The 14114-nt window shown below is 36.1% G+C and overlaps 2 protein-coding genes across 4 annotated transcripts in view; both read right to left on the bottom strand.

Annotated features, from left to right (window-relative positions):
• LOC148946274 (E3 SUMO-protein ligase PIAS1-like) overlaps positions 1-14114 on the bottom strand; it is a 506129-nt gene that overhangs the window by 215848 nt on the left and 276167 nt on the right. The window lies entirely within an intron of this gene.
• The window catches only part of LOC148946276 (calcium-activated chloride channel regulator 2-like), a 200303-nt gene that overhangs the window by 157443 nt on the left and 28746 nt on the right, over positions 1-14114 (bottom strand). The window contains exons 2-3 of the mRNA XM_089098334.1: positions 10041-10165; positions 6942-7114 (exon numbers count right to left, since the gene is read on the bottom strand). Of these exons, the coding sequence (XP_088954460.1) occupies positions 6942-7114; positions 10041-10165 (298 nt within the window). The remainder of the gene's footprint in view (positions 1-6941; positions 7115-10040; positions 10166-14114) is intronic.

The raw sequence follows: 14114 nt of genomic DNA, 5'->3' as shown, positions 1-14114 counted from the left end.
TCCTGCTTAGACGAATTTATTAATAATATTAAAGAATGGGATATATACACATTTACTAGGATTTTAACACCATAAAATTAAGAAATAGCAAGGAACACATTAGACTTACAATCTGCATGCATATGAGAAGCTTACCCAAACCCATAACCCCAACTGACTTCTATCGTCAGTGTCGCACTACATAAAAAGATATGTTCCCCTTTATTTGTCAAACAAACGTAGCTAAATTCAATCCTTCTAAGAAAGGGTGTGTATTGCAAAATGAGGAAATTGTGTAAGGGAAAGGGTTAAAGTAAGTTCATCGGGTTAAAATATACTCTTGAAAGAACATTGGCTTAAGCCGGATTCTACCAAATTCATAGCAACTTGATATAATTCTAAAATTAGAAGGACATTTCTTACACAGGCTCGTAAAGGAACCATACCCAGTGCTTCACTGATTTAATGGACGGAGCCCTTACGGAATATAAAACACTCTTTTTATTACTGAGTTCCTCTTCTTCGTATTCTTCATCAAACTGCAACACTGTAACCCTAAACTTTAAATGCTCGTTGGCCTTCTCAAAAATATATGCCCCCTTTAGTGTCACAGGATACTGTCCTTTTAAGCAATTAAAACCTATTTTAGGAAATTCTGCCCCCTCCTCACCCCCATTAACTACCAAACCGTCCAAATGTGTCTTACAAACACCCTTTTCCTTCTTGGATTTATGGTCCGCGACAAAGACCGAATACTTGAAACACTCCAAGCCCGTATCGAAAGTTAATCGTTGTACACCCCCAAAAGCCCTCCAATTTGGACTACATTTAGCACCCTCTTACCCATTGCTCACACCTCTTAAAACAAATTCTTTTCCAAACTTAGTGATATTTAATTCTAATTTTTCAATAAATAAAACCACCAACCCGTTCCCATTTTCATTATAGCCCTCCATTCTACTAAAAATTTCCCCTGCCCAATGTGAAAAAACATCCTCAAAATTATGCTAGTCCGGATGAAGCGTTTAAATCTTCGTTTGCAGACACTACTCGCGCAAATCATCCGTGTTTGTATTTAAAATATATTTTAATCATGATGGATGACTTTATACTACTGCGCCCTCCCGCCACCCGAATATGGTTTTGAAGAAGTGTCCGAATTTTGCTGACATAGGAGTGCACTAGGTCAATAGAATATGTATGGATATTACCAGTTGTAAGGGAGCAGAATTGGCCGCCAAACTCATCCCTTTAAACATGCATGTTGAGCAAAGCGGCATCTACTAAAAACAAGTCAGGCAAAACCAAGGTTGAGCCAGCATCACTTTTCTCCTCTATATCACTGTGAGGGGCTGTCTCGACCTCACTTACTGGTAGCTTGTCTACCCATTCATAGTCTATATCAAGGCCGAAACACCGCACAAAACTGTTTAAATCAAACACAGCGGGAGCTACACTAGCTGGACATACCCCTACACTCGAACCCTCTTCGTGTTCACTACTCTCCAGAACCACTTGCATATTTATAAGCAACTCAATATGCTCATAGAAGTTGTAGGCCCCTTGAGATGATGGTATGTGAACCTAGAAGAATAATAAGAGAATATTATGCTCACAGGAACACATTACCCTATGAAAAATAGTAAATAGTTAAGAATGAGCTCGAAGGAGCTCACTAGTACGTAATTAGTATAGGAGAGCATTGTGATCCATACTACTCGCTAAAAATGTAACGTCCCTCCATGGGGACCCATTGTATGTATTATGAGCCTTAGAAGGACATTGTGACCCTCGAAGACATTATGAACATACTACTGACCGAACATGTAAAGGCCTCCGTTGGGTCTCACTAGTGGTGTAATTGCAACAAATCCCCACTAGCAGTTAAGAATGTTAATCCTCACTGAGGGGGAATCGCATCAAGCCCATCATCGACCCATGCAGGTACTTCATATGTTTCGTTCGCCGGTACAGCTTCTAGGAGGTCACTCAGAATATTATCTATAAAGTGGTCGAAATTGTCCTGAAAAAAGAATATTGCTTTTAGATATGAAGGGAAGATGGAATAATCAAGGGGTCTGCTGCTGAATAGCCTTCAGAACTAGTGGTGGGGCAAATGTCCCACCCCCCCCCCCCCCTAAAAAAATTCTAGTTATCTTGAAGCGTAATGAAAATATCCCCAAAACATTCGATAAAACTATTAATCCAGAACTAACGAATAAGCCTTTATCCCCAGGTTCTTGGGTCGGTAGTGAGTAAAATGTATTGTCCTTGTGTGTGTTAATAAATTACTATTACTATATCAGCTAAAAGAATTTAGATTTATACAGAATTTAAATGTCCAGAGAGTACTTTCTTCAACAACTAAAAAATTAGCTAAAAATGATATTATTAGAGTGAAAAGCCCTCTTTATAGCCTGAACAGGCGAAATGAATGGTCTCCACTAGTAATTTAGAAATTAATGAAAAACACTCCGAAAAAAAGTCTTATTTTTTAGAAGTGCCTTGGGAGAGATGGGGGGGGGGCTGATATATAATCAGAAGCCTCAATATTCTAGCAAATAAGAGCCCTTATAAAGCTGAAAAACCTTTTTTGAGACAATAGTTTCCAGACAAATTTAGCGAAAACGCCTTTATTAGGCTCCCAGTAGTAGACTAAGAACTTAGGTTGAAAAAAAAAAATGACAGAATGGATAATTCTTATAACAAGAATATACAATAGCTAGAAAAAAGCTGTAAGTTTTTTTTTATCGCACCAATAAATAATCTTTATGAAAATATAATTTGGCTTACATTTAAATCAGAATGAGCTTGTGCAAACGGGCCAGCGACGTCTCAGGCTTGCTCAGACGGAGTATAGGCGTCAAATGGGGCTGCAGCTCGATGGGTGGGGGCTGCATAGGCTGCAGAGCTCTGAAAGGCCCAGACATCACAAGATGGGGGGTCAACGGCCCAGGAATCACATGAAAGGGAGCAGGGGGTGGGTGTAGCGTGGCCCTGGATGACCCAGGCATTGCATAACAAAGATTCGATGGTCTTGACCCCGTTACAGGGGTATCTTCATTTACCCTTGCCCTCTTATCTGGTGGGGAGAGAGCAGGAAATTCCTAAAAAAAACTAACAGTATTTAGTCTAAATCTTATGAAATAACCCTACCCGTCTTAAGGGGAGGGGGTCCCATACATGGGGATCATGTAATAATAAAGGGGTAAAAGACGTTCTAGTTGGGGATCACGCCCGCTCCCCCTGGATACGGTCTTCCTTCAGAGGACTTTATTTAGGGTCAACTTATGATAACTAAGATATTTTCACTTATCATTGTTGGAATATCGCAATCAATTGTCAACTTTATATGAAGGTATTTAAATCTTAAAAAAAAAGCTTTACAAAACTGGTATTATTCACCCGTCTGAGGCTAAAAGTGCTTCAATTCCAGGCCAATAATTCAAAATCCAGATCGCAATTAAGAATACAGGACTTATTTAAATGGTTATAAAATAGGCTTGGTACGCGCCTGAAAATACCTTCTCAGGGTAAATATGTAGACCCCCTTTCCAATGTAGCAAAAAGGAGGTAAACTAGAGTTTTGTATAAATATACTAGAGAAAAGAAAACAAGATTTATTGGAAACAGTGCCCCCTTTTAGAGTTTTTTTAATGGAACCAAATAAAGCTATTAATCGACTAGGGGAAGAAAAAAATCCTGCCGGCAAGGACTGGTGTTTTTTCATTGGTAGAAACCCTCTCCAGCTGTTAAAAAAAGATATTTTTTTATTGCTTTCAATTCGAAATTAAGATCATTTATTTAAATGCTTATAAAATTAGACTTTGGTAATACCCACCCAGTAGATTCATCCTCCACTCTTTTCAAGATCGTGAAAAGTAGAATTCGCTAGGAATGAAACTAGCCTAGAATTACATTTTAACCTAGGCTGATTGAAAAAATGGGTCATCTGTTCGTCGTAAGGTTTACTGTGTCGATTCTGACGGCAATGGAGACTTTGTAACCCTAGAAAATGCGGCCTTATTAATATTAGCTGCTTTCCAAGTTTAGACAAAGGGGTGCGTGATAGATTTGACATTTCATATATAAGTGCATGAGGGGGCAAAAACTGCTTTTTTCGAATAACGTACTTATTATCAAAAAAGAATAATTTCTTTTGATTAGATTAATTCTTCAGTGATTGAGGATGGGGTTTGGCGTTGCTACATGGTAAATAGGGGATAATATGATCTGAAAATGAGTATAGACAACACAATGTGGGGGAGGTGGTGGGGCTTGGGCGAGGCTTAGGAAATAATATTGAAAAGAGACTCACCTCTTGATAACGAGAATTATCCATTTTTTTAGATTGTTGTAGCACTTTCGAAATCCAAATGAGTACTGATGAAAAATCTTCTCTCCGGTAAGTATTTATAGTACCTCACGACACTAAGGCTTTGCTTGGGACTTCTATTGTTAGTGATCTTGGGACAAGGAAAGGAAAATACACAGGAATTGGGTGTCTTCCATGTGCCAAAAATGGCTATGAATCGAGACAAAAAACCGTTGCTAGGTGAAATCTTGGAGCACCTGGGGGTGTCATGGGAAGTCTGCCAGATAGAAACAGGGCCTTGTGGAAATCCTATGTTATTTTAATGTGGATGCCTTTAGAAATCAAATACAATTTTCCTATGGCTCTATTTAAAGGGCTAGGGTGTGTCGTCAGCTATTTTTCCTTAAATAGCACACCTGGAGCCGTATTAACCGTGGATTATTATCTCCATTTATTTCTACTCGTGTATTATAGCGACCACACTCCGATTAATCATATATAAAAAAAATAATAGTGTAACACCTGGAAACAGGGACCCTATTGCACAGGTGCAAGGGACTAGGATATCCACTTATACACCCTCTATTGGACTCATAGAAATCCCATGTTAATCTACTATTAGGCTCATGGAAGTAATTATGGCCTCACTACTTCCTTCCCCATGGAAAAGTCCAACGTGGCAAAATCCCCAGCAGAAAATTCGACCCCCCCCCCCATTCAAAAATGCAAGTGGATTCCCAATAACAAATACTATTCGTGAACAATGAGAAAACTTTATAACTTAAAGACCTTTCCCCTGGGGTTATGGGGGGGGGTTCAATTTACATCTCAAGGCATTGTTACTGGGCCTTTCAATTATAATAAATAAAATGGTTATCTAAAAATTTTTATTGGACGATTTTGGGAAAAAGAGGGTGGAGGAGGGGGTTTTGCTGCCCTCCAATATTTTTGGTCACTTAAAAAGGGCACTAGAAATTTCAATTTCCTTTAGAATGGGCCCTATCACGAAATTCTAGGATTACTGGGTCGATACGATCACCTCCAAGAAAAAAAACAACAAAAATCAAATAAACAAATAAACACGCATCCGTGATCTTTTTTCTTCCAGAAAATACAAATTTCCAGATTTTTGCAGATATAAGTTTGAAACCTCTACAGGAGGGTGTTCTGATACGCTGAATCTGATGGTTTGATTTTCATTAAGATTAAATTAATTTTAATGAGTAAGTCCCCCTTTAAAAATAAAATAAAACCAATTTTCTCAGGTTCGTATGCTTTAATGGGTAAGACTAAATTTAATGAAACTTATATATTTGAAATCAACACAATAAACCGATTCCTTTGATCTATATATTGGTATCAAAACTTCGTTGTTTAGAATTTTGTTCCAATTCTTTAACAATGACCGCTGAATCACAAAGGCCGTTTAATTAGAATAAAAAGCTCTTTTGGAAATACTAAAAAAAAACTTTAGCGTAAAGAGCGAGGTTTTGACGAGGAGAAAAACCTTCTCATATACGTAATAATTTCTGTCCGTTTTAAGTTTTAATGTTGTTCTTACTTTCAGTTGAAAAAACTTGTTTTTTTTATTTATTTTCTGATCGTTTTTCAAATAGTGCTGGGAAATCTGGTGCCACCTTCATGGTAAATTCTCTTCTTTCATGAAAAATTCCCCCATGGAAATATGCTCTCATGTAACCTTCTCCCCCGACCCCCCACCAGAAAAAAACTCCCCTGAAAACGTTTGTATACTTCCCAAAAAACAATATTGTTTGCAAACAAAGGGAAAAGTTCACAACTAGCAGCCCTTCCCCAGGAGACTGTGGGGTATTAAGTCATCCTCAAAGACATAGTTATTAAATTTTTTGATTATTTTGAACAAAATGGCTATCTCAAAATTTTGATCAGGTGACTTTGGGAAAAAAATGAGCGAAAGAGAGGGCCTAACTGCCCTTCAATTTTTGGTAACTTAAAAAGGGCACTGGAACTTTTGATTTCTATTCTAATGAGCCCTCTGGCAATATTCTAGGACTATTGGGTCAATACAATCGCCCCTTGAAAGCAAAAAAACCCCGCATCTGTGATGTTTCTTCTAGCAAAAAAAAAAACAAACAAAATTCAACATTTTGCAGATAGAAGCTTAAAACCAATGCATCAGTGTTTTCTGATACGCTTAATCTGATGGTGTGATTTTCATTAAGATTTTATGACTTTTAGTGTGTGTTTTCTGCTTTTTAAAAAAATAAGGCATATATTCTCAGGATCGTATCTTTTGATGGGTAAGACTAAACTTAATTAATCTTATATATTTAAAATCAACATTAAAATCCAATTCTTTTGATATATCTATTGGTATTAAAGTTCCGTTTTTCAAAGTTTCGGTTACTATTGAGCTGGGTCGGTCCTTACTTACAGTTCGTTACCACGAACTGTTTGATTTCCCCTTTTCTTTTTTTACCACTTCTACTAAAGTTAAAATATTAATAGTAATAATTCTAATAATAAAATTCGTAATAATCGTACAATTTATCTTTATATTTATCGAAGAAGATCTTTAGACATTTTTAAATTAGAGATATAGAACAGTATCGCACAGTAATGTTGGAAAGAATGCATGACCAGTAAAAAACTAAAACAGAGATAATACCTTTACTTCCAAATGTCTGAACAAATTGATTGTCTCCTTCAACGAATTCCTTTGTCATTGATATGTAATCCCCTTGCATTCCACAGAGTCCAGAATGTGAAGTCCATGGACCACCACCAAGTGGACTGTCTTCAGCATTAACGACCCGAATATTGCCATTTTCGAATGTGGTTCTAAGAGAGGGCATAAAAGATGTTTCTTAATGACTTAAAAGGCAAGAGAAAGATACAAATTAAATGTTTGCTTTAGTTTTAATATGCTGAACAGTTAATTTAATTAAGGATAGATAAGTATTAGCTTGTTGATTCTGTATAAAAAAAAAGATAGTAATTTTCTTTATATATATGGCAAAACTGCCTTGATTTCATTGGCTAACGTCTGTAACATGCGTTTGTAATTCTTTCAAATTAATCCTAAAGTCCAAGTCTGATATGGATGTCAAATAGACTCTCTGATTGGCTCTCCCTGGTTCCCATGCAAAGTTCTTAGCCGAAAAAAGCCCAAAAATTTCTGAGCCACAAGATTATTTGAAAAAACTTCACTGATGGAAATATTCCGTTTTTTTTTATATCTCTCTTTCGTTAAATAAGCTGCAAGACATCCGTGAACTGGGATTAGTATTTCAAGGTTTTTCTTACATCATTTTTCGTGGTACTTTTAAAAACTGCCTTACAGTGTGATTTATCATAACCTACACTTTATTCAATGGTATATTATCATCTACTTAATTTCACCTACTGCTATTAGTCCAATTTTATGGATCCCTTAATATTTTGAAGAAAGTATGTAATTTTTAGTTATAATTTTTGTCCGAACTTCAAAAGTTGTAGAGTAGAATTTTCCAAGCAAATACTCTAATTGTCTTACTTTAACTACGTTGAAGTTACTATCTAAATATTTATTGATAACAGGTTTGGTCTCAAAATATTGCACAAATTACCAATAATTCAATCAGTTTTTCAGATTTGCCTGGGCTTTCAGAGATTTTCCTGAAATTCACGAAGTCTTTTATTTAGAAAAAAAACATTGGTTTACTAATTAAGAGAAAATGCCCAAAATTAACTGGTCCGGTAGTCTTTCCGTTTTAATTTTTGTTTAGATCCTTTTATCCTAAATAAAGAACCTTTAGGGTTCCTTAAATCCTTCTAAAATTCCTATCATTTATTTCATTCCTTAAATCTTTCATTGTTCTTTAGGAATTAAAGAACCTATTTAATATTCCCTAATCCAAAAATATTCGTGATAAATTGAAAGCATGTAATAGCTATTTTTTTTCAGCCTATAGTTCGTGGTAAGAAACTATCCGTGTGCGACTCTGCCCAATAGCAGCCAAAAGACTAAGCAACGGAATTTTTAGAAAAATAGATACACCAAAGGAATTGTCTTTTCTTAATGATTCCAAATATATAAAATTCATTAAGTTTAATGTTAGTTATTAAAAGTTACGAGCCTGAGAAAATTTTCTAGATTTTCGAAAAAGGCAGAGGTACCTCCAAAAATTCAAGAGATCTTAATGAAAATTACACGATCAGGTTCAGTATATTAGAGAACCCTACTCTAGAGGTGTTGAGCCCCTATATACAAAAATGCGGAATTTTGTGTTTTTGTCTGAAGAAAGATCAAGGATGCGTGTTTATTTGTTTTTTTACCAGGGGTTATCGTATCAAACCAATGGTCTTCGAAGATCGACAAAGAGCTCATTTGGACGGACATCGAAATTATATTGCTCTTTTTAAGTAATCAAATAGAATGGAAAGTAATTACCCCCCCCCCTCCCCCTCACGCCTCACACACCCGTTTTTTCCTAATAGACATCTGATAAAATTTTAAGATGACCATTTAATTCAACGCAGTTGAAAGGTCCAATAACAATAGATTTAGTCATGACATGACCCTCCATAGTCCTTGGGAAAGGGTTGTAAGCTACGCAAACTGTCCATTTTGTTTACATATATTATTTGTTATTGAGAAACTTACAAACATTTTTGGGGTATTTTTTGGCGGGGAGGGGGAGGATTTTCCACAGGGAGAATTTACATTGAAGAGAAAGGTTTCCGGGTAAGCTTTCCAGCAGAAATGTGACACGGAGGTGGTAGGGAAGGGAATCATTTAAAAAAGGTCAGAAATTAAATGAAAAAATTTTTAACTGAAAGTAAGGACCAAGATTAAAACTTAAAACGAACAGAAGTTGTTCTGTATATGAGGAGGCTGACCCTTCCTCCCCCTCACTCTTTACGCTAAAGTTTGACTTTTTGTTCTGATTATTTATGAAAGACTACTCAAAAAAAGAGACGGTGATTTTGAACAAAAAGTATTGAAAAAAGTTAAAAAAAAAACTTTTTTTAACTTTAAAAAAAAGACTATACAATGCATTATATATAATGCACTGTGAAAACACGATGGATTTTTTTTTCGTTTGTTTTCTGCTATTTTACCCACACGTTCTTAATTATTATGCATGGCAACCACTGAGCGTAAAAACTGCATAACATCATTGAGCATCTTTTGGATAAAAAATTGGGCTCCTAGATTTTCCTAGTTTTTTTAGACATGTATAGTTGTGTAACATTCCACAAAACCAATTAAAAAAAAACACACATTTCATTTTCAGTGTCCTTGATACTTGAAGGCAAAAAAATTGATTAAAATTTGAAATTGATTAAAGTTATTTCCCTTTCTGCTGTGTATATGAAACGTCCAACAGAGTCACGTTGTTAACCACAAACTTCTAGAATTTGATTTATATCCTGCTGCTGATGATTCTGTAAGACTCTAACCTCTAATCTTCGGCAAGACCAAGTCCATACAAATTTGTAACTGGGTCTAATATTTTGTGAGTGTATTGGAACGAACAATAGCTGATTTTGTTTACCTAGGAACTGACGCACTGACTATTTGCATATGTGGGTTATACATAGTTTAGGAGGGGGTGGCTCAGAACTGTCTCCAAAACATCAAAATGTGTTTGTTTTCTTCATAATTTTCCTTAGGTTCCATCAATTTTGTCTGTTTTAAGTTTTGTAATTTTTTCCCTCCTTCTTAGGCTCCCTCCTGAAAAAAATATATTGTGTATATAGCCGTTACTTGGTAGTAACTTACGCGCTGGATGCAGTATTGTTTGATCCGAGGCTCCAATTTGGTGGTAAAGAAATGGTAATCTCATCAAAATATACTTGATTTTGTGTTGCCGTGTTGAGTTTTTCTGAAGCACTTTCAATTAATCCCTGTAAGAACCAAAAATGTAAATGTTAAAGCATACTTACTATGTAAATTATTTCCTTCAAAACAGTTAAGTGTAATCACAATAATTAGTATGCCAGACAAAAGGGCTTTAACGTTTAGTATATTTTGCTTTTAATACAGCAAAAAGTGAAATGTTTGATTCACAATTCCTTGCACAATTATCTGCTAGTAGCTTCAACAATTCATAAGATTTATCGAACAATTCATTGTGCAATTCTTCTGTTTGTGGTTTCTTCCCTTTTGCACATTGTGTTTTGTTTTGTAATTTTAATTTGGCAAATGCTTAATACCTACGTGATGAAAGCAATTCTGTGCTTACATATGTAAATTTGTAGGTGAATTAAAATCTTACAAAAATAGGCTAAAGTCTGTCTCCGAAAAAAAAAAAAAAAAAAAAAACAACGACATCTTGCGTTACGTAGTGAAATCGTGAAGTTGAGTATAAAATATATAAATGACTGTGTTAACTATTTTTTTTACCTTTCATTGGCCAAAGATGAAAGAACGAGTTTGCCAACAGACCGCAATAAATATATTTGTGCATGCTTTTTATAAATATCAAATGTTCTACCTACCTTTAAATTTCGCATCTTCATTTGCCTTTTTCAAATGAAGTCAAGCAAGTGACATTAAAATTTGCATGTGATCATTCAAGGAGGATACATAAACAGCCTTAAATGGAAGGCCAAAATTAGTTGACTAGTTGTTGTCTTTAAATGGTCATCGATTCTATCTATTTGTCCAACTTTGTGGCAATGATGCAACGAAGACAAATTTAAGCCTGTTACACCCTAAGATAAAAATGTTCCTTGTTTTCTATTATATTGTGTTAGTGTACGACATTTTATGGATATAACAGTAAGTTGATCGGTTAAAAGAAACTGCATTTCAAGCCCTCAATTATTCTGACCCTATATGCATGAGGCACCATCGGTCACCTTTGCCATCTCTCAAGGTATGGAAGCACAGATTGATGACCACCTGATGTCTCAAACAGTTTTATGTAAGTTCCTTAGATCGAAAGGCGCCATGGCAGCCATACTAAATCCTGACTTGATAGCATCAAATCTGACTTAGAATGAATTGGTGGCTTCGACCGTGATGACCTCATTGAGCTTATTCCTAGCTCGAAAAAATCTCCTCTTACTTCCGAGGACACCAGCCTGTGAAATTTGACCTTCCATCACCTTTTGCCAACAAGGACGCTAACAAATTTTTAAAAGGGCACAGACTTAGGCCGGAAGCAGCTATTTCCCCTTACTCTTTGCAGTTATTTGATCTTATTGATCAGATCAGACGCTGAATTCTGCCTCAGACTCTGTCCAAGTTTTCCCATCAGAATGGTTGAAAGCTGAAAATAGAAACTATCGAACAACATTTTCAGAACTGAAAAAACCTATTTAGGTGACAATTATGATTGTCAATTACCTACTTCTGAAAATACCATGGACTTTCAACCATTCTGAGCAGGAAACTTGGACAGAGCAGAATCCAGCATCTGAGAGCCCACTAAACTTTTTTCCATTTAGTACTCATATATTCATTTAGTTAAAAAAAAGTATTTACTTAGGATATTGATCCACCTCAAAAATATAGGTAAAATGTTTATTTGGACAGTATTCCAATAATATCTAAAGAAAGTGTGGTTAAACATACTCACAGCTTTTACTTGCAAAACTAGCACATTCTGACAGGGACTAAATTTTTATTTTTTATTCAGCTTGAAACTTTCATTCTTAATTCCTGGAGACATTAAAAGAAAAAGTTTTTCACCCAAAAATAGAAAACCTTCTTTTCTTTTTTAATGAATTCCTTAAAATTTATAATCGTAAGAGCCAGGGCAAAAGAAAATTCCTATTACTGAGGTATGATTCCTATAAACTCAGTATGAGTTTAGTATCTGAACTAAAAGGAACTAACTTATGAACTTAATCGGATTATCTTTTGTACTGTACTATGTTAGATTGTGCAATTAACTTGTGGATTTAATTGTGAGGGATTGTTCACACTTCACACAAAGTAATTTATTATTTATCATAGTGAATAATTTAGTTCAATAACTGAATATTTACTATTGGTCAAGTGACCTTGAATTAAGACTGATTAACAGTTCGTGAATCTATAGTGTCTCGTCAGAATAAATGTCGGGAAAAAAGCAGCCGCCAAGGCTACCACCCGAGAAGGATACTCCCACTGAAACCCTTGGCCAGTCGCCCAACCTACTTCTAAAACTCTTTCTAAGCCCCCCCCCCCCAACTACGCGGTCGAAGACAGTTAGCCACCTGTCAGGAATTCAGGCATTAGCCACAACTAACTCTAATGAAAGCGGTGAGACGCCTGGCAAAAAGAGGAAAAAAAAAATGAAACTCGTTCGCCAGTGATAGTGCAACCCCTCCCTTCAAGTGTTCCAGAAACTAGTAGTACAGATTACCCCAATTATTATACTGTCTCAATCAAAGAAAATCAATGGCCAACCCTTTTCAAAAGATCAGATAATGCAAATTAGGAAAGCTGTTTTTCTGATCGCCAAGGTAAATTTTGAACTTGTTTTCAAGCAGGACGAGTTTATTGATATTTACTTTACGTCTTCTCAGGCGGCAGACCATGTCCTGTCAAAATCCAAAGAAATAATCCTTGATGGCTCGAAAACTTTAGCTACAAAAAAAAATGTGGAAAAGTTACACAAGTATGTGCTTTACGGTGTTGATACCAGTGTAAAAGTGGAGGAAATACAAACCGAACTAATAGATTCTTCAAGCCTTCTCATAAATCCTTCAACTGCAATAAGGCTAAGTTTAAACAAAGAAGGAGTCCTTCACCCAAGCCGTTCAATCCTCATTTCCTGCAAAGTTGAGCTAAACAGAGAAATATTCTTGTACGGTATGTCCCTTTTTTATAAGATTTATAAGCCTAAGACCCTACAGTGCTCTACTTGTCTGGCCCACGGCCACAGCAAAAAACACTGCAAACAGTCCCTTCCGTCTTGCCTTAAGTGCGGGAAAACAGGCCACGCACTTAGTGAATGCCCTGAGTCAGACCCTTTCTGCAGAAATTGTAACCGTAAGGGACACACCGCCCTCCAAAAACAATCTTGCCCGGCTCACCAAAAGTGAGTCGTAATCCTTAGAACATCAGATAAAATGAACCTCTATACTCAGTTGTAGCTGCAAGAATCCCTCGGAAACCCACACCCCATCGGCCCAGTAGAAGCCGAGCAACAGTTGTTGTAGAAGATGCAAATACAGTATCATTTCCTAAAGAGGCAAACAATGTTCATACTTACCTAAGTTTACTTCCTTACCTAAGTTTACTTCAACATCCTGCCCCCCAAAAGATTCATCCCAAAGTTGCCAAGAATGGCAAAGACTTGCAACTTATCTCACAGTCAGTCACTTAATTGAGGTTAGTAATGAACCGGAAGAAACCAAAAATATTCTCAAGAAGAGAGCTATCACCAAACTCCTAGGTGATGACATCTTGCAAACAGCTATAGCTCAACTATCTTCCATCAAAAAGGACATAGATTCTACATCGAAGCTAGTTAAGCCTGTTGACTCAACTACAAACAAAATCGGTGCCATTGCCATAGTCAAAGGCAAGAAATCTAAGAAATAAACGGCAAACTTTCCATCCCAGTCCAAAATTACCACCAATGATAATTTGTCGGCTGAAGAAGAATTTCAATATTAAAAATCAAGCAAATGATGAAACTTCCACCACAATGGATATTTAAATGTATACTATGCAAGATTTTACGTTTCTCACGAAATTATCACTGTGCAATAATGCTGTTTTTAACTATTACGATGACCAAAATAATTTGCGCAACAACTCCTTAGCTAGCCCTGATAGCCCCTTAAGCCATATTAACTGTGAATATCTCGACACTTTTGATTTTGTAAAAAATGTAAAACCTAAGCTAATGGAAGA

Source organism: Artemia sp. Qi Xiang Cuo, chromosome 12 (genome assembly GCF_049724085.1).
Source record: "Artemia sp. Qi Xiang Cuo chromosome 12, ASM4972408v1, whole genome shotgun sequence".
In the NCBI taxonomy this organism is placed as follows: domain Eukaryota; kingdom Metazoa; phylum Arthropoda; class Branchiopoda; order Anostraca; family Artemiidae; genus Artemia; species Artemia sp. Qi Xiang Cuo.
The sequence above is the reverse complement of the archived record's forward strand: the minus strand, read 5'-3'. Positions and strand labels throughout refer to the sequence as shown.